This window comes from Equus caballus, chromosome 15 (assembly GCF_041296265.1).
Source record: "Equus caballus isolate H_3958 breed thoroughbred chromosome 15, TB-T2T, whole genome shotgun sequence".
NCBI classification, from domain to species: Eukaryota; Metazoa; Chordata; class Mammalia; order Perissodactyla; family Equidae; genus Equus; species Equus caballus.
The window spans coordinates 68,548,957-68,570,438 of NC_091698.1; the positions used below are offsets into that span (position 1 = coordinate 68,548,957).

Sequence of the window (21,482 nt, forward strand, 5' to 3'; positions counted from 1 at the left end):
GCAATTTAAATTTTTCAAAGTGCCTTTCCACCCACTGTCTCACTCGATTCCTGTCCTCATTTGACAAATGAGAAAAACTGAATCCCACAGATGTCAGAAGCAGAACCCAAGCTCCTATCTGCTTGTCCTCAGGCCATTTCCACTCAACAAGGAAGGAAAAGGTAACAAGACCAGGCTGAAATGTTCATTGCTTAATCTGAAATCAAACAGGAGGCCACGCCACAGGGAAGAGAAAATCAGCAGTTGTACCCACACATGCCACAGACCTTGCCAAAGCTGCCTTTGCCCAACACCTTGATAAAGTTGAACTCATCCAGGCCCAAGCGCTTGGCCTGGCCTTGCCGAACTTCACCATTTTCACCAGGGCTCGCTAGCTGGCCATCGGTGGATGATGCCGCCCTGTGCTCCTCCCCTCGGTTGTCGAATGACAAGGCCTTCCGGATGTTGTTTTCAAGTTCTTTTAGTTCTAGGGCCAAGGGTGACAAGATATTGTATTAGTGCACACCTCAGGAGCCCTTCCCATTAGGACTCAATACTCAGAATTTCCCCCCATGAGCTTTCAAGCGTCTTTCTGGTTCTTCATAGCAACAGACCCAGTGTGGCAACGCTTTATGTTCTTTCACTTACTCCACACACTTTCATTGGCACCTAATATACAGCAGGGTATAGGTGTGCAAAGAGGAGGAGGACATAGTCCCTGCCAACCAACTCATTCAGATTAAACTGGGAGCCCGCTACCTCTCTGAAGGCCCCCACTGCCTAGTAGCCTATTCCATTATTCTAGGTGTAGGACAAGAATCCCAGCCTTCTCTGGGAGGTTGAAGAGTCCCAAAGGCAACAGGTACCCTTCAAGTTTCCTTTGAAGATTAGAACACCAACTAATCGAGAACTGTCATCGTAATCACTGGTGATGTAATTATTTCAACAGCTGGGACTAGGAAGCTGTTACCTGCTGAAGGACTTTACTTGGCCTTGTTGCTGGGTTTATTCTAAATACCCATCTCACACAAGGTTACTTAACAAAATGAGCATGGGCTTATCATTAACAATAGAATTGCTTCCCAAGAGTGACATGTTGCAAATTTATCTCAGATGGGGCAGGATTCCTCAGGACAATTTCGCAACTGCGAGACAGTCTCGCGTTCCTCCAGAGTATGTGACCTGAATTACCTGGGGGTGATAATGCTGGATGATGCTCTGACCTTCTCTATTTGAGGAAGCTTTATTGTTAGCTATTCATTCACCAAGAAACACACTCCCCTGTGTAGAAATGGGCATCTCAAGCATAATCCAATTGTACAAGATGCTCATGGATAACTGGGATTATGGAAGGGAACATGGACTATTAACCCTTGGGAATCAGAATCAGGCATGAGTGACCAGGTGCTGCATGACATAGAGAGATCTTCAGCTTCTTTCCGGAAGGACTGAGGCCCATGAGAGCTTAATCAAGAAATCTAGAGCTCCTTCCCAGGTCTTCAGTTTAGCTCCTCTGAGCTGTGTGGGGGCAAGGGGGGAGGGGTAGGGGGGAGACAGCTTCTGGGTCTACGGATAACCCCATGTCAAGTCAGCAGTTTTCTATCACTTACTCTTCAGTAAGAATAATTTTTAGTCTCAGCATAGAGCTAAAAGGCAAGTTATTAAATGGATTTGGGAAGACAAAACCGGGGTGCTGCGGGAGACCAAAGCTTGAAGAAAAAGTCTTTCTCTATGTTCTTACTGTGGAGGAAAGAGAAACTATCTTGTTTCTGTTCTGCAGTAATGCCATGTCTTGCTAAGAGGGTTTTTGCGTCCATTTGTCGTCACATCTCTGCTGGGTAATACTGGTACCTGCATTGACTGGGGACAGAGAGGCCCTGAGAGCACTGCGTCCTGCCAAGGCTGGAGAGCAGGCTGGGCAGGAGCCTGGCCTAGAAACCTGGTCACCTCACTCCTACTTGATGTCTTTACCATACAACCCTGTCTCCCTGAAGCTCTCAAAGGAGGTCTCAGCATTAAAAAGGGAAATATGAAAATACCCTTTGTCACGTGTAGGTCTGGAATAATACCTACACATTTGGAGGCCCCAGAGTACTGTCAGATTACTTACGAAAGGGTCAAGTCTCTTTTGGAATGAAGCAGAGTATAAAGAAAAAGAAAGTTAACCAGAGCAGCACAAAGAGGGACTCAGACCAATTATTTTGCGGCCTCAAGATTGGCACCCCCCCACCCCCCCATACCTCACCCTCACCCCCAGCAGCTGTTTTATTTACTCCTGGTAAGAAGAGCTGGGTCACAATGATGACCTCCAGGAGGGTTTGAACGCATGGATTCTGAGAGCAGGGTCCCTAAGCCAGGAGGGCACAGTCTCTTCCTGACCACTGACTTAGTTCCTGACCTTTGGACAAAGCTTTTCAACCCTCCAACCTTCTACTTCCCACCCTGTAACATGGGGACAGGGATGGAGCACCAAATAAAGTTGGGGTGAGCATAAGATTAGGATAATGAATACAAAGGGGGCTACAGAAAAGCAGGGCACTATTGTTATGCAAGACTCCTGTTCTGTAGATACAAACATCCCTTCCCTGGACGTCTGCTGCTGGTCACCAGAGGGGAAGGTTTAAATGCGTAAGTCCCTCCACAGCCTCAGCATTCTCCGATGCCTAAAGAATTCAGAAACCTCTGATTACTTTAAGCATATTCTTACAGGAAGGAGACATCCTGAGCTGAGCCTTAGAGAGGAGTCAGGCCTAGAGCTGGCTTCCTCACCATGTCTTCTCGTCTTCTCACAGTCTCTTCTCCAGCTTAGTCTTCCTATCCCCACCCAGGCCAGGAGAGGAGATGGCTTCCCCAGCCCATCCCCTGATTCCTGCCCTGATCTCAGGTTTGGGGTATGATGATTAGAGTTCGGAAGGGAAGGAGTCAAACTCAACTGAATGGCGGTGACAGGCCAGGGAGCAGACACTGGACAGAGTGGTAACAGAAGGGCTACACTCTCTCCCTCTCCTATACTCGGGACTCGGGAAAGAGGCGAGGGAAAAGCAAGAACCACAACATCACATGCTCTCTCTCTCTTACTCAGCCTGGGAGGAATTTAAGGCAGGCACGGCCATTTAGAGCCTCACCCTCAAGAAAGCCTTATAGAACGAAAGAAGCTAATGAGTCAACAGAAAGGGCGTCTGAAGCCTTTCAGGGGCTGTGGTTCAGCTAACAAGGTCATTCTTAGGCGGAGAGGCCTCAAGCTCCTTGGTCCTTCCAATGACAGAGCGCAGAGGTAAAGAAGCAAATCTGAGGGTCTCACCCTGGTCACAAGGGGAGGTGGGTGCTGACTTGGATCGATCTTCCTCAGATGGTGAGCTTCCAGAAGTAGGCTGTGGGGACTCGGCACCAGCGATGAGCTAAAGAGAAAGAGGGGAGAGCGGCATCAGAAGGGAGGGTGGTGAGTTCCCTGAGGTCAAAAGCGTCAGGATACTATACCAAGGACCATGGGAGTGCCTGGTACACAGTGGCACTTGCTGAATTGATATCCTGAAAGCATAGACTCGAGGTTTCACGTGTTAATTAAAGGGAAGAAACCAAGAAACTTCAGTTTGTTCAATTTGTATCTATCCAAACACAACTGACCTTTCTAAGCAAAGCTCAACCTTACCCCTTCCAGAAAACCCTCCCTGCAGATACAAACAATGCAAGTTGCCTCACTCAGAGCAATTTGACGCTGGTTGTCTCCAACACCGGTTTGGCATTTAGTCATGATCTTGTTTAGCGTTATTTAGTTAACAATCCCTGTATGTGTCTATGGTGTGGGCTCTCTACCCAGGGAAACTAAAGGTAAAGCTCTATCCAGTATTTGTGTTGCCCCTGGTGACTGGCACAAAGTGATACACATAATAGAAGTTCAACAAAGATTTCCAGATGTATTGATATTTGCTGGCAAATTTTAATAGAACATGCCCAGTGAAGTCTATTTCCTGGCCCCAATACTTGCATGTCCATTTTAAGTTCCCATTAAAGGCAGAGGTTTGGACTAGAGGTCACAAGCACTTCTGTCCCCTTTGACTCTTGATCTTCTGCCTCTGCGCACACGTCCTTTCAGGATGATGGACTCCTTGTGAGGGGCCATAGGAAGGGACCCAAAGCTCCAGCAAGCCTGATGCCCCTGCAGAGAAGCCCCTTTAGCTTCTGACCAAGAGCACTTCTTTCCCACCCTCTCCTACGAACTTGAGCTACTACTTGGTTCACTTGGCTTTTTCCAGCATAGTAATAAAAATATCGGGACTGAAGTCCCTGAGTCTCTGTCCCTTCCTGAGTTTCTCCATGTTGGCCTCTTAACCACCAGGTTCCCTCAAATCCAAGAGAGACAGATGATGCCTGGCTACTGGCATCAGAGCCCATGGGGGAGAGGACAAGGACTGAGTCTTCTTTTAAATGTTTCATGACAGTTAATAAAGATTCTGCCTCAAGTTGCTTCTAGCAAGAAAAAAACCCATGTCTCCTAAAAAGGGTTCTCTCTAGAGCTCATAAATGTGTGTGACCAACATTGTCATCACAGTGTGTTTGCTTAACCCGCCCCTTCAGTGGGGCCCTCGCATTCTTGGGTGCTGACATTCTGCTTTCAACCCCACTGCCTTGGGTTAATAACTGAAGTCCTGTTTCCACCAGTGGGATCCACAGAGCTGAGAAGAGCCACCAGAAGCACAAAATCTCATGGTTAACCAAGAGAAGAGAATTTCTTTTCTCCAACTCCTGCAAAACAGCATTGTCTATTGGGAAAGTAGAGAAAAAGTTAAGAAGCTGGAAACAATTCACACCTTCCCATTCGAGGGAAAATGTTCTTCTGAAAGGCACCAGGGAAAAGGTATGGGCAGCTTCTAAAATGAGAAGGGAAACACAGGGCCCTTCAGAAGGTATTTCAGGGCAAAACTTAGGGAGAACATTTAGGAATCAAGATTATAGAAGCACCCAGAGTCAGATCTGCTTTTCCAGTAAAAGCTTGAGAATTCCTGATACTGGGCAAGGAGGACCACTGTCCACCCCACCCCCAGCAGGATTTCTTGCCCAGCTAACATGGTTCTGATTTTCTCATAACTTACTTTTTCAAAGACCTCTTACATTTTCTAGGCTAGGAGCCAAGGCTAAGAAGGGCCTTCAAACAAAATGCTACGGATGCCTTTCGCTCTATTTACATATGTGGGCCCTGACTTACCAAAATAACATTTTAGCAAATGGATCTCTTCCTACTGACATTCAGAATGTCACACGGATAGAGACAGGGCTTTGGTCTCCAAAGAAGGGCCCAGATGTTTCATGTCGTGGGGCATTAACAATATTCCTCGGGCAGCTGAGTGCCGGCACTATCGCAAATCTTCTTGGCTTGCTCCCTAGAAAAGAATGTGGTTCCAGCTCTTCATCCATTTATCCTCATTACAGCGATACCAGGGGCGAAGTTCAGACACTGACATTGCTTTCATGCCAGTTCTGGAGGCAGAGAAGTCTACTTCCTTGTCTAGAGTTGTGCTTTTTCTAGAGAGAATTCCAAAGTCCTCATCACAAAGTTTATGTGCCTCTGAGAAACATAACACCTGAGGCCTGCTTTGAGGTTCCCCCACTTCTGGAACTGAAGGAGATGTTAATGTTACCTGCCTGACCATTTCTTTTCCTTTAAGCACATGCTGTTTTGAGTACAGTGTCGCAAACCCAGCAATCTTATAACCTCACTTCAGTGGACTCTCAGGAAGCCAGCACAGGGATGCTGGCCCACAAAGAGCTCCGGAAACACCACCGAATAGTCAGTTACCTTTTTCCTCCTCTGGCCGCTGTTGGTGATTTTGTCCGGAGTGACACCCAGGTCCGCCAGGACTTTGGCAATTCCTCTGGCGTCCACGCCACAGTTGGGAGCCACGTTGGTCTCACAGCGTCGGTGAACGTTCATTTTGCAGACTGCAAGGAGACACAGAGAAGAGATTCCCCAATGTTCACGGCCTAAAATGCGACCTTATTTTTTTCTTCTGATTGTAAATGTAATATATGTTCTTTTGTTAGAATTTGGAAAATGCAGAAAGACAAAAAGAGAAAAAACATCATCCCCTCACACAGAACTAAAATCATCCATCAAACCACCATACAGAGATAACCACTGTTTACAGATAAATAAATAACACATTTAAATTTCCTTTCAGGGAGCAGAACACTGTAGAAAAACTTAATTGGTTTATCTGAAGAAAGTTCACTTGGATTCTGAACCCAAAGGGGTCACATGTATGCAGTCTACTCTATCACTCTGCTAAAATGGAGGAATGCCCCCAGCCGAGCCTATTCAGATGCTCATCTGAAAATGAGAGATTGAATGAGGTGACCTCCAGGGCCCCTTTCAAATCTAAAATCCAATTGCAAAGGAACAAGGGCCATGGTTGAACGTCTTCGTTTGGCCCACATCACTTTGTTGTCCTTGGTGTAGGACATCAGAGGTGACAACATAAATGGTTCTGGTTTGCAGTCCAGCATGCAAGGAGATTGGAAGTCGTCACTCGGTGCTAACAAGTAAAAGCTTAGCAGACTGAAAAATCAACAACTCTTCTCAGATTTATCAGAGAAGTGAGGTCACAGGGCAAAGTGCTGCCCCCAAAATGGGAGAGACGGACAGGTGATCACAGTGAATTACAACTTCCTGGAGCAGAGACCCCCGAACAGCAACCTATGTGGAACCAGCGCCAGGGTGGGCAGGCTGAACTGAAACTGGCAAATTGCTGGAGTCTCAAAGTGGACAAGTCTGAGAGTCAAAACTTCTCGGCAGACCCAGTCACAGGGGCGCGCACACTTTTGGGCTCCCCTCAACTCCTAATTGTACCATAGGAGTTCAACCAGGTTCTCATGGTGAATATTGGAGAAAAATTCTCTTATGCTTCTGGCAGGGGGAAGGCAAAGGAACCATTCCGAAATATACAGAGCATTCTGTTCTTCATAACAAGGCCTGTACTCAGGAGAAACTATTTTACCCCAGAGCCTAAACTTTTGTAGTTTTATCAGATCTGAACTGACCTGGGGGAAGGAAAATACCCAACTCCAGCCTGCGGTAGCCTTCCATGTGGAAAAAGGGACATACCCAACTCCAGCCAACTCTAGTCACACTGTCCCACATAGTGGGGAGAAAAGAAACCTGAGAAATACTTATGAAGCTCCTAGACAGAGGCACAGGCTCACTGAAAGGCTGAGATGTAACCACAGGACTATAGAATGCTTCCTCTGCCCCACACCTCACCACCACATCACTAAAGGCCTGCAATTCCTTTTACCCAGGACATCATGTCCAGCTATCATGGAAAAATTACAAGGCAGACTAAAAGGCAAAAACACAGCTTGAAGAGACAGAGCAAGCATCAGAACCAGACCCAGACATGGCGTGGATGTTGGAATTATCAAACCAGGAATTTAAAACAACAATGATTAATATGCTAAGGGCTCTAATCAATAAAGTAGACAGCATATAAGAACAGATGGGCAATGTAAGCAAAGAGATGGAAATTCTAAGAAAGAATCAAAAGGAAATGCTAGAGATCAAACACACTAAAACAGAAATGAAGAATGCCATTGATGGCCCATTAGTAGAATGGACAGAGCTGAGGAAATAATCTCTGAGCTTGAGGATATGTCAATAGAAACTTATAAAACAGAAAAGCAAAGAGAAAAAGGACCAAAAAAAAAAAGGAACAGACTGTCTAAGAACTGTGGGACAACTATAAAAGGCATAACATATGTGTTATGGGAACACCAGAGGAAAACAAAGAGAGAAAGGAACAGAAGAAATACTTGAAGCAAAAGTGACTGAAGATGTCCTCCAATTAATGTTAGACACCCGACCACAGATCCGGGAAGCTCAGAGAACACCAAGCAGAATAAATGCCAAAACAAAAAACAAAACAATAACAAACTACACCTAGGCATATCATACACAAACGGCAGAAAATCAAAGATAAAGAAAAATAACTTTCAAACAAGCCAGAAGGAAATAACATCTTACCTATAGAGGAGCAAAGATAAGAATTACATTTGACTTCTCAAAAACTACGCAAACAAGGAGAGTGGAGTGAAATATCTGAAGTATTGAGAGAAAAAAATCACCAACACAGAATTCTATTCTCTGTGAAATTATCCTTCAAAAGTGAAAGAGAGGGGGCCAGCCCTGTGGCCAAGTAGTTAAAGTTCCGCACACTCTGCTTTGGCGGCCTGGGTTTGGGGGTTTGGATCCCAGGTGTGGACCTGCTCCACTCATCAGCCATGCTGTGGAGGCATCCCACATGCAAATTGGAAGAAGATTGGCACAGATCTTAGCTCAGGGCTAATCTTCATCAAGCAAAAAAAAAAAAAAAAAAAAAAAAAAGAGGAAGATTGGCAATGGATGTTAGCTCAGGGGAAATCTTCCTCACAAAAAATTAACATTAAAATTGTTAAAAAGTGAAGGACAAATAATTTCTCAGACAAATAAAAATTGAGCAAATTTATGGGTAGTAGACCTGCCTTGCAAGAAATGTTAAAAGAAGTTCTTCAGAGAGAAGGGAAATGTTATTAGTCAGAAACTTGGATCTACTTAAAGAAAGAAGGAGCATCAGAGAAGGAATAAGTGATGGTAAAGTAAAAACTTTTACTTTTCTTCTTCTTTTTTTTTTTGGTGAGGAATATTGTCCCTGAGCTAACATCTGTTGCCAATCTTCCTCTTTTTGCTTGAGGAAGATTGTCCCTGAGCTAACATCTGTGCCAGTCTTCCTCTATTTTGTATGAGGGACACTTCCACAGCATGGCTTGATGAGCACTGTGTAGGTCCATGCCCTGGATTCAAACCTGCAAACCTCAGGCCACCAAAGCGGAATGTGCAAACTTACCCACTGCATCACCAGGACAGCCCTATTTTTCCTATTCTTAATTGATCTAACAGAAATTGTTTTTCAAAATAATAATATAGCAACATGTATTTGATTAGGTATGCTTATATGTAAATCATGTGTATATAAATATATATTCTTATGTATAAATGAAATAAATGACAGCAATCATACAAGTGGGAGGGGGAGGAATTAGGATTATTTTGTTATTATAAGGTACTTGCACTATCCACGAAGCATTAGGGTGTTATTTGAAAGTGGACTTAGATTAGTTGTAAATATATTTGCAAACTCTATGGCAAGCGCTTAAAATAAGTAAAAAAAAAAAAGAAGAACTGATATTCTAAGAAGAGAGAGAAAATGAAATCATATAAAATGCTTAATTAAAACCACAAAAGTCAGAAAAGAGTGGAAGACAAAAATAGAAACAAAGAACAAGGGCATCAAATGGAAAAAGTACAAAAATAGTAGTTATTAATCAGACTATATCAATAGTCACTTTACGGGTTTTTTTGCTTTTTGTTTTCTTGCTTTTTCTCCTCAAATCCCCCCAGTACATAGTTGTATATTTTAGTTTTGGGTTCTTCTCATTGTGGCATGTGGGATGCCGCCTCAACATGGCCTGATAAGCGCCTCCATGTCGGCACCCATGATGCAAACCAGCAAAGCCCTGGGCTGCTGAAGAGGAGCAGGTGGACTTATCTACTTGGCCATGGGGCCGCCCTCAATAGTCACTTTAAACATCAATGGTCTAAATATACCAACTGAAAGACAGAGATTATTAAAGTGGATCAAAAAATAAGGCCCAACTATATGTCATCTACAAGAAATACACTTTAAATATGACACATATAGATTAAAATTAAAGGTACAGAGAAAAATATATCATGCTAACACTAATCAAAAGAAAGCAGGAGTAGCTATGTTAAGTTCAGACAGAGCAGACTTTAGAGCAAGGAAAGTTATCAGGGATAAAGAAGTGCATTACACAATGATAAAAGGGTCAATTCTCCAAGACAACTTTAAAATCCTTAATGTGTATGTACCTAACAACAGAGCATCAAAATATGTGAGGCCAAAATGTAGAATTTCAAGGAGAAATAAACAAATCCATTATTACAGTTGGAGACCTCAACACCCCTCTATCAGAAATGGACAGACCCAGGAGGCAGAAAATCAGTAAGGACACACTTGAAGTCAATGGCACCATCAATCAACTGGATATAATTGACTAGTATATCTATTGACTACTTCATCCAATGACAACAGAATGTACATTCTTCTCAAGCTCTTATGGAACATTTAGCAAGACAGACCACATTCTGGGCTACAAAACACACCTTAACAAATTTTAAAAAATGGAAATCATACAATGTCTGCTTCTCAGACCACAGTGGAATTAAATTAGAAATCAATAACAGAAAGATAGTTGGAAAATTCCCATAGACTTGGAAATTAAATAACACACTACTAAATAATACATGGGTCAAAGAAGAAACTTTGAGAGAGATTTAAAAATATTTTGAACTGATTGAAAATGAAAATACAACTTATCATAATTAGCAGCATACAGCAAAAGTATCCTTGAAAGACAAAATATGCCAAAACTCACATAAGAAATAGGCAATGTGAAAGGTCTATATATATTAAAGAAATTGAATAAATAATTAATAATCTTCCAAAACAGATAGCACCAGGTCCAGATGGGTTCACTGGTGAATTCTACCAAACATTTAAGGAGGAAATTATACCAATTCTCTACAATAGCTTCTAGAAAATGGGAGCAGAGTGAACATTTCCTAACTCATTTTATGAGTCCAGCATTACCCTAATACCAAAATCAACAAAGACATTACAAGAAAAGACAACTACAGACCATTATCTTTCATGAATATAGATGTAAAAATACTCAATAAAATACTAGCAAATTGAATTCAACAATGTATAAAAAGAAATATACACCATGACCAAATGGGATTTATCTCAGATATGTATGGCTAGCTCAACATCTGAAGATTAATTCATGTAATTCACCACATCAACAGGCTAAAGAAGAAAAATCGCATAATCCTCTCAACGGTTGCATAAAAAGCATTTGACAAAATCCAACACTCATGCATGATAAAATCTCTTAGCAACCAAGAAATAGAGGGAAACTTCCTCCACTTGATAAAGAATATCTACAGAAAGCCTACAACTAACATCATATGTAATGAAGAGAAACTAGAAGCTTTCTAGTCTCAGGAGGAAGACAAGGATGTCCCTTCTCACCACACCTTTTCAATATTGTATTGGAAGTATTAGCTAATGTGATAAGACAAGAAAAGGAGATAAAAGGAATACTGATTAGAAAGGAAGAAATAAAACTGTCTTTGTTCACAGATGATATGATCATCTATGTAGAAAATCCCAAAGAGTTGACAAAAAAATTTCTGGAACTAATAAGAGATCATAGCAAGGTTGCAGGATACAAGTCTAAGATACAAAAGTCAATCACTTTCACATACACCAGCAATGATCAAGTGGAATATGAAATTAAAAACACGATATTATTTACATCAGCATCTAAAAACATGAAATAGATAGGTATAAATCTAACAAAATATGTACAAGAGCTATATGAGGAAAACTACAAAACTCTGATGAAAGAAATTAAAAAAGAACTAAATAAATGGAGAGAGATTCCACGTTCGTGAGTAGGAAGTCTCAATGTTGTCAGGATGTCAGTTCTTCCCAACGTGATCTATAGATTCAACGCAATCTCAGTCAAAATCCCAGAAAGTTATTTTGTGGATATTGACAAAGTGATTCTGGAATTTATATAAGCAGAGGCAAAAGACCCAGAATGGTCAACAGAATATTGAAGAAGAACAAAATTGGAGGACTGACATTACCTGACTTTAAGACTTACGATAAAGCTACAGTAATCAAGACAGTGTGTCTTGGTGAAAGAATAGACAAATAGACGAATGGAACAGAATAGAAAGCCCAGAAAGAGACCCCCATAAATATACAAGTGATCTTTGACAAAGGAGCAAAGAGAATACAATGGAACAAAGATAGTCTTTTCAATAAATGGTGCTGGAACAACTGGACATCCTCATGCAAAAATATGAATCTAGACACAGACCGGATGTCCTTCACAAAAATTAACTCTAAATGCATCATAGACCTAAACAAAAGTCAAAACCATGAAACTCCTAGAAGATAACAGGAGAAAATCTAGGTGACCTTGGATATGTTGATGAGTTTAAATATAACACCAAAGGCATAATGGATGAAAGAAAGAATTGACAAGCTGGACTTCATTAAAATTAAAAACTTCGGCTCTGCAAACAACATTGTCAAGAGAATGATAAGACAAGCCACGGGTTGGGAGAAAATATTTGCAAAAGGTACATCTGATAAAGAACTATTGTCCAAAATATGCAAAGAACTCTTATAAGTCAACAGTAAGAAAATAAACAATTAAAACATGGGCAAAAGACCTGAGCAGAAATCTCACCAAAGAAGATATATAGATGGCATATGAGCATATGAGAAGATACTCACCATCATATGTCATTAGGGAAATGTAAATTAAAACAATAAGATAACATTACCTATCTATTAGAATGGTCAAAATCCAAAACACTGACAACACCAAATGCTGGTGAGGATGAGAAGCAACAAGAATTCTCAGTCAGTGCTGGTGGGAATGGAAAATGGTACAGCCACTTTGGAAGACAGTCTGGCAGTTTCTTACAAAACTAAACATACTCTTAGCATACAATCGAGCAATCGAACTGCTGGTATTTACCCAAATGAATTGAAAACTCGAGTCCCCACAAAAACCTGCATACAGATGTTTATAGCAGTTTTATTCATTATTCATTACTAAGGTTATTAATTACCAAAACTTGGAAGCAACCAAGATGTCCTCCAGTAGGTGAGTGGCTAAATAAACTTTGCTACATCCAGACAATGGAATATTATTCAGCACTAAAAACAAATTAGCTTTTGAATCATGAAAAGACATAGAACTTTAAATGCATATTACTAAGTGAAAGAAGCCAATGTGAAAAGGTTGCATACTGTATGATTCCAACTATACGACATTCTAGAAAAGCAAGACTATGGAGATAGTAAAAGGATCAGTGGTTGCCAGTGGTTAGTGGAAAGACAGGGATGACTAGGCAGACCATAGAGGATTTTTATGGCAGTGAAACTACTCTGTATGGTACTATGATGGTGAATACAGGGCATTACACATTTGTCCAAAGCCATAGACCATGCAATACCAAGAGTGAACTCTAACAGTTTACACTGAGTGATGATGATTTGTCAATCTAGGTTCATTGATTGTAACAAATGTACCACTCTGGTGGGGGATGTTGATAATGGGGAAGCCTGTCCGTGTATGGTGGTAGGAGGTATATGGGGACTCTGTATTTTCCCCTCAGTTTTGCTGTTAACCTAAAATTGCTCTAAAAATTAAAGAGCACACACACATGCACACAACTGTTTCTGAAATGAAACCAGGCAGCGTGGCTACTTGTTAGACCTCCTGGCCTGGTCACTTGCCTAGAAGGAGGGACAGCACAGAACCCCCCCAACCAAACCCAGGTTTGAAGAGTTTATCTGGGCAGGGGTGGGGCAGGGATGTTGGTGGGAGGAGGGCTCTCTCAGACAATATAAACAAACAAGAACGCTCCACCACAGCCTGGCCTTGGTGCTGTCTCCATTAATTGAGTTATTACTAACAAGGCCTGAAAATCCTCAGGCCCATCCCGGGCTCCAGGCACAGCCTCTGCTCTGAATTCCCTGTCCCGCTCTCCTTAGCAATAGCTGCCCTTGGACACTCAGTTCATCTCACCTGCACCTGCCCGCCAACCCCATGACAGTCCTCTTCTGTCTCTTCATGAAGGGACAGAAAGAACAAGAATGAAGTAACCAAATTAAGAGCATTTCTTAGCAAGGGCAGCTTGTCTATATAATTTAGCCACTGCCGCCCTCTGGTGTTGAAATGCTGGACGTGTCCATCCTATCAAAACCATTAGCTTGGGCTGGCAGGTTAGCAAAATAGAAATAAATGGTCTTTGAGGACTTTGTTTTTCCTTTTTAAAAACTCTGTTATTTCCCTGGGAGAGCTGTATAGTTTTCTTAATATGTTAAAAAAAAAATCCCAATGACATGTCAGTTAGAAGGGAGGACATGAGAGAGTGACTTTGAAAGTGCTTTGAGAAGTCTGGAAACAAATGGGCAAAGCTGGCTGGGGAAGGGGAACTTGAGATAATGTAGGCAGACATAGTGGGGGTCCTGGAGGCTGGGGGGTTGACATCGGAGGCTGCAGACCAGGAAAAGAAAGTGGATGTGCCAGTTGGAACCCAAAGAAACCTGAGGTTCATTCAGTCATGTGGGTCAAACAAGCCAGCCACATTCTCTCCCTTCCCCTTTCCTCTACCCCATCAGTATCAGTGAGCACCAAGGCCAAGGGCCCTTAGCCCCGGGCTGCCAATCTACTCCGAGCCCTAGGCTGGCCTTAGTGTTCATTTTCAGTGGTTTCACCTGGATGAACTGTGCTGGGAAGAAACATAGCAGCCTTGCTGGGGCTCTTTCTAAAGGAGAATCATTTTTCAACTACTCCCCAGCTTATCATCCCATATTCATTGAGCTCCCACTGTGTGCTGGGCGTGCTGCTGCAGGAGCGCTGTCCTCAGGACAGACCGGGGCTCGAGAATGTTGACCTTACTTTTCCTTTCCATGTTTCCACCCTTCTCATAGCTGAGATTAAGGCTAGGATTGCAATGAGGGAGGTCAGGCTGTTGGGAATTCTTCCAAAGCAAGCAGACAACCTTCTGAGAACAATGACAAAGCCACGCCTTAGCAGATGGGCAGGCCTGTGTGTCCCGCAGGAATCTCTTTAAATTAAGGCGATTTAGCCCTCGAGGGTGAGCCAGGGCAGTGGTTTGATTTCATAACAGGTTACAGTCAGCCATGCCATGCTCAGAGACAGGGAACAAACAATTGTGAAGAGGAAATTGTGTAATTGTGTAATAGAAGTTGGTAGGGGTGGGAGTGACTGACTGCAGAGTCCTGGGCAGATGAGAAAGGGAGGGCAGAGGGATAGTTCGTTGGGGGTCACACTGGCACCAAATGTTGCCAGATAGAGACTTGCGAGTCCTGATGCCACTGGCACCATCATTCAAAGCTTTCCAGAGACTATGTTCGGCCAACTGTCTGCTACCCAGCATTCCTCAGATGAAAACTCTGTGACCTATTCCACTGACTCATGCATGAGTCCCCGCCAGGTACTGCGAGATGCTACTACAAAGGATTCAGTCAACCAAGAAGACTCCTGAGGCATCTCAGCCCTCAGCACTGAACTGCTTCTTCCTTCCCTGCCCTCTACTTGTAGACCGTTGACCTACTGAAACATCTTCCCTTGTCTCCCTTTCCATGTCCTTCCCCCTCAAAGTGTAGCTCAAGCCCTGTCTCCCCCAAAAAGCCTGTCCTGACCCCCCAAGTCCTGCTGGCCTCTCTTGCTCATGAATTACTCACACTCATTTCTGACTCGCTGCTTGAATTACTGTCTATTATTTAACTTGTTATGATGAATGCCCAAGTAGAGGGTAAGTTTCTAGAAAGCTAAAGTGATGCTTTATCTCCAAGTTCTCCATGAGGCCTTGCACAAACCAGCATACCATGCCATTCGCTGTATTCTAACTCTATGGAAATTAGTAATACTTAAATGCCAACTCTCAGGCCAGACTCCAACAGGTAACAGGTGACTGAAATCCTAAACTCACAACACAGGCATTTTCTGATCATGCAAAATTAAATGTCAAGGCAAAGGAAGGTAAAGCCGTCAGTGAACGTGACTTATTTAAAAAGAAACTAACAACAAACAAAAAGCGTCCTGATGTAATTCCCGCCATATGTGATTCAACCACAAAAAGACAACAGCTTAAAGTTACTGCAGGACTTCTAGGGGGCTTCTCTTCCATAATCACTCATGCATATGCATAAGATGCATATATGAGGGTATTTCAGCAGCATAAAATAGTGAGGACACAGAAACAAGTAAACGTCCATCAAGAGGGCAATACAAAGAATGAAGTAAACTTATATACACAGACTTGGAAATACTCCAAGACATACCGTAGGAAAAGCAAATTACAGAACAATGCATGCAGATTTAATTATTTACTGAATGCTAATGTGTCAGGCACTGTTTTGAAGCTGGGGAAAGAGTAGAGAACAAAACAGACCAAAAAGCCCTCTGCCTTCATGGACCTTACACTCTGATGAGGAAGGAGGGAAATAAACATTATATATAAGTAATTTAGAATATTGGAAGGTGGTAAGTGTTGTAGGGCAAAAAAAAAGAGCAGAGGAATGTGATGGAAGATAAGAGATTAGAGCTTCAGTTTTTAAAAGGTGGTCAGGGTAGTCCTCACAGAGAAAGTGGTCACGTTTGGGGGGGGTGGATGTAGAGGTGGGCAGCTTCTAAGATGGCTCACAATAATCTCCACCTCCTGGGGTTCATGCCTTTATGTGATTCCCTCCCATTGGATGTGGGCTGGATGTAGCAATTCTCTTCTAAGGAACGGAAAATGTCAAAAGTGATAGGATGTCACTTTCCAGATTAGGTTACAAAAGACTGTGGCTTCTGTTTTGGGCATCCTCTCTCACTTTCTTGCTTGCTTTCTTGCTCTGAAGGAAGCCAGCCGCCATGTTGTGAGTTGCCCTATGGAGAGGCCCATGTGACAAAGAACTGATGTCTCCAGCCAACAGCCAGCAAGGACCTGGGCTGCCAACAGCCATATGAGTGAGCTTGGAAGGGATCCTCTTCCAATCGAGCCTTCAGATGAGACCAAAGCCCCAGCTGTCAGCTTGACTGAGAACTCATAAGAGACCCTAAGTCAGAAACACTCAGCTGAGTTGTGTCTAGGTTTATAACACAGAGAAACTCTGAGCTAGTGAACACTGGTTGTTTTAAGCCACCAGGTTGTGGGGTCATTTGTTATGCAGAAACAGATACCTAATACAGTGTGCGTGTGTGTCTGTGAGTGTGTGTGTGTAAGTATCCATGCAGCAAACACACACAACGAGGCCTGAAAGGACCCACAGCAAATTGTTAGCAGCAGTTAAGTCTGGGGATGGACATGGAAAGAGAACATAAAGAAGGACTTTAATATTTTTCATACATATACTTAAATCTTGCTTGAATCTTTTACAGTGAGAATTATTTACATATTACTTTTTTTAATTCTAAAAATACAAGTAAAATTTAAGTGATGACAAGAAGCCTAGTTGTTAAAAAATAATAGTAAAGGACTGACATTTTCAGAAACAATTAGAATAAAAATGCTTTTTTATGTCTCTACTGTTTTTTAAATATTCAAAACACTTTTTTAAAAATGGAAAGAAGTGAGGACACCTTTCCACCTTTCCTTTTTCTTATCTTTATGGCTCTGCACAGCCATTCGACGAGCTATGCAGTGAAGACCACTCTGTTCATGACAGTCCTCAGAAGGCAGGAGGGCACTGGGATTAAAAGGAAGCCCAGGGTCACCACGTCAGTAACAGAACCAGGACAGACCAGCTCCCCAACTCCTAACCTGGGATCTCAGGCCACGACTCCCCTAAGGGGTTGTCCTCAAGCAAAATGGCCCCTGTTCTTCATTACTTCCTGTACACTAAGGGCACTCTGCCCCTTAGCCCACAAAAGCAGCCTCAGATCACAGTGGTTATTAAGATGAGATCTCAGGCAGAGACAGGAAGCCAGGAAGCGGTTTCTTCAGGAATCTCCAAGGTCCAGACCTTTCCCAACTGTACCTCATCCTCACCTTGGCACAGAGCTGCAACTAGAGCAGACAGACAGGCACAGGGGCCCCACAAGATGGGGACAGGGGCAAAAACAGGGCTTCTGAGGGTCCCTGTAGGGCAGACTGTGAATTGTGTAAAAAGGTCTGGCTTTCTGTTCAATTGCCCCTCCGTGTCTGATGACTTCAGGGCAGCTGTGCCAAAAATGTGATCACAGGCAGAAGAGAAATTGGTCGGGGGGGCAGGCCACAGGGCAGGTGAGAACCCCACATCTTCTTTAGAGAAGGAAACAAAAATCATAAGGTATTAGGTGCCTTTACTTCTAGGGGGCGCTGATTCCATGCATCAGTGGAAAAATAAAACAAAGATGCAGAAGAGCCCCAGAGAGGTTCACTGGTCCGGCTGAAGGTCAGGTTAGGGAGCAGCACAGTTAAAATGAAGTGAAACACAAAAAGGATTCAAATGCCTCGGCGACTTAGTGACACTAATATTTGAACATTTGAAGCTAATTTCTGGATGAACAGTGGTTGAGGTGCTCAGAGAGACTCTGAAGAGAGACTTAGAGAGACTCTGCAGGCACGTGAATCATAAGACAAAAGAGGAATGACATATTTTGCCTGCTTACTTAGTACCACTGTTTTTCTGCCCTTGATTAAGGAGCTCAGTTTGTTTTTTTAAATTTATTGTGTTTTTTCGTGAGGAAGATTGGCCCTGAGCTAACATTTGTGCCACTTCTCCTCTATTTTGTACGTGGGTCGCCACCACAGCACGGCTTGATCCATGACCAGGATCTGAACCTGCAAACCCCGGGCCACCAAAGCAGAGTACGTGAACTTAACCACTACACCACTAGGCTGGCCCCAAGGAGCTGTTATTTAACAAATGTCTGTGAGCACCCTCCAAGGGTCTAGCCTGTCTGGGCTGTGAGCAGGAAGGTGGCAGCCCAGCAAACAAAGGTGGGTCCCCACAGGTCCCTGGTTGTATCCTCTTGTGTATGTTGTCCAATCTCTCCAGTTCTTCATCCTCCACCAGTAAAATGGGGGTAATTACATGCCCTCTACCTGGCCGACAGAGAGATGGTTCCCAGCAGAGTACATACTCAACAGCTGAACCTATGTGACTCAGGCAATTTTAGGCTGAAGGGAGAGTGACCAGGACAATCTCATGGATCCTCCTCTGTAGACCCTAGCTCTTGAGAAACCTGTTTCACTGAAAATACCTGAACCTATTCCCAGGAGTGGGTCGGGCAACAAAACCGAAGCCACAGACCAGCAGCCCCCACCAGGACCAGGGAACAGGGGTTCCAGCCTGGGAGGCCACCCCAGCATGATCCAGCAAAGGTGAAACCCCGACGGAGTCTTCCCAAATAGGAGAAGGTCTGGAGGCTCCCAATTAGAGCCAGGTGCAGGAGCCAGACTACCTGGGTTTAAGTCTAGCTCCATGGGGACTTGTTCTGGGACCCCATAGCAGGTCACTAAGTCTTGATTTCTTTTTCTAAATAATCATGGGAGCAGAACCAGGCTTAGACCCGGGCAAGAGGGGTCCCTGCCCTGGTCCATGCTGGTCTCTTCTGGCCATGACCCTTTCCACAGGGTAAGGGGTCTTCAGGGGCAAAAAGACCTAAGGTTGAGAAAGAATCAAAAGTAAACAGGGGATTTGGGGACACTGAAACCATTCTGTATGCTGCCGTAAGGGTGGATACATGTCATTATACATTTGTCAAAATGCATAGAATGTCCAACACCAAGAGTGAACCCTAATGTAAACTATGGACATTGGGTGATGATGACGCGTCAATGTTGGTTCACCAGTTGTGACAAATGTACCACTCTGGTGGGGGATGTTGATGGTGGAGGCTTTATGTATGTGGGGGCAGGCGGTATATGGCAAAATCTCTGTTCCTTCTGCTGTGAACATAAAACTGCTCTACAAAATTAAGTTTATTAATTAAAAGAATGAGAGACAGAGAGAAGGAGCGGGAGCAGGAAAGGACCAAGGGGAAAACAGCCAGGCCACGATCAGAGAGGAACAGGAGAGGGAAGATGTGGGAACTTCTGCTGGGGGCCCTAAATTCCGAACAGGCTTCACCTTCCTGTCTCTGTGTGGCCTGGCTCCCTCACGTTCCCCTCAGAGTCTGTGAATGGGTATCCTTGCTCTATGCATCCTCATTCTCCTCATCCTTCACTTGAGCAAGCGTGAGAGTATTTCCTGCCAAAACATTGCTGAATACACCATCCTGGGCCTGCCTTCTTCCAGGGTCATCCAGGGACCCACAGCCCCAGCAGTGACGTCTGGGTGTCTGGGCTGCTTTCTTAAAATATAAATATTTATGAGATGATGGTATCTTCATTTGGATTCCCTAGACAGATCAATAATTAATATATTTACTAAAAACCAGACATGGCCTCATCCGAGTCCCATCCAAGGCAGGCTCTATGCTTCCCAGCAACCCCACTCAACTTTCCAAAAATGCATCACTCCTCTGCAGAAACATTTGAGATTCCTGCTCCATTATTTTCTGCCTCTTCCTTTGTTTTAATGTCACTTAATGTCAAAAAGCATTTCGGCAGAACCTGCTGCTTTCATGGTCACGTGCTAGAATACTAGAAAGGGAGATTTAAATGTCTGGGGAGCTCACACAGGACACCAGATGTGTCAACAGTCAGCACTTCCTCCTGTCCCAGGTCAGGTCGTCCCCAGTTCCAACAACAGCTATTTCCAACCTTCATCCTCCTCCTCATACCTTCCACAACCCCACTCCTCACCTCAACTTCAAAAAGGATCTCCTGTTTCAGAAAATAAGGGAAGTCTTGTTGCAATGCTCTCAACAGATTCAGAACTTATAGGATCATTTTGGCCCCTCACCTCCTCCCGAGTTCCTTTCCCTGACATAGCAAAGGTATCTGCAGCCAGGCCTTGTCTTGAGGCTTCCCCTCCATCTGGGAGGAGGGGCATTCGTCTTTCTCCCCAAGGCCCTCCCCTCCTCTGCTCCCGCTGTATGAATGGTCCCCTCTCCTTCCTGGCTCATTAATCTCTCTTTTTCCATTGTCTTTCTCCTGATTGTATAAAACATTCTGAAAATACTTCACCCTCCATTCTCACTTCAGCCTCTGCCTTTGGACTACGATCCCCACCATCCCACCAAGACAGCTCCTGCTGAGGTCACTAGTGGCTCCTCATTGCTAAATCCAACCCCATGTTCCACTTCTTACCTTAAAGAACCTCTTGGAAGAATTTGGCAACACTCATCACTTCCTTTTAAATTTTGTGCTATACTCTGTACTCTTTGGCTTCCATGATGCCATTCCTTGCTATTTTTCCTTCTACCTCAGAGGTTTTTCCCTCCCACGGTCTTTATAGGCTCATTCTTGGATGCTGGTAACCCTCCTCACCTGAACTCCAAGGCGTTACCTCCTCTCTTCACATTCAAGGTACTTCTCTTGGGGATGACATCAACTTTACAGCTTTAACTAGTACTTAGACATTGACAAATCCCAAGTCTAAATGCTCAGTCTAGACCTCTCCCCTGAGTTTTAATGGGAATGTGCAACAGTTGGACAGCTCCATGTAAATTTCCCACAGGCAACTCAGTGTTAACATGTTCCCAACTCAACTCTACCATCTTGTCTCCAACCTTGTAGCCCCTGTTGTGGTCCCTAGCTCAGTGAATGCTATCACTATCCTCCCAGTTAGATCTGGTCACTACATCTAATAAATTACCCCTCAACATCTCTTAAGTTAGTCTCTTCCTCTTTATTTCCACTATAGCCATTAACTTATTTCCAATCCTCATGGTTTCTCATTGGGATCCTTCCAATGATC

General features: G+C 43.5%; 1 protein-coding gene across 4 annotated transcripts in view; it reads right to left on the reverse strand.

Annotated features, from left to right (window-relative positions):
• Positions 1-21,482, reverse strand: part of PRKCE (protein kinase C epsilon) — a 496,664-nt gene that overhangs the window by 160,725 nt on the left and 314,457 nt on the right. For all 4 annotated transcript variants that reach the window (XR_011426089.1, XR_011426090.1, XM_001499053.5 and 1 more), the window contains exons 7-9: positions 5,774-5,916; positions 3,281-3,377; positions 267-466 (exon numbers count right to left, since the gene is read on the reverse strand). Coding sequence is in view for 2 of the 4 variants with exons in the window: in XM_001499053.5 (XP_001499103.1) it covers positions 267-466; positions 3,281-3,377; positions 5,774-5,916 (440 nt within the window). In the remaining 2 variants the exon portion in view is untranslated. The remainder of the gene's footprint in view (positions 1-266; positions 467-3,280; positions 3,378-5,773; positions 5,917-21,482) is intronic.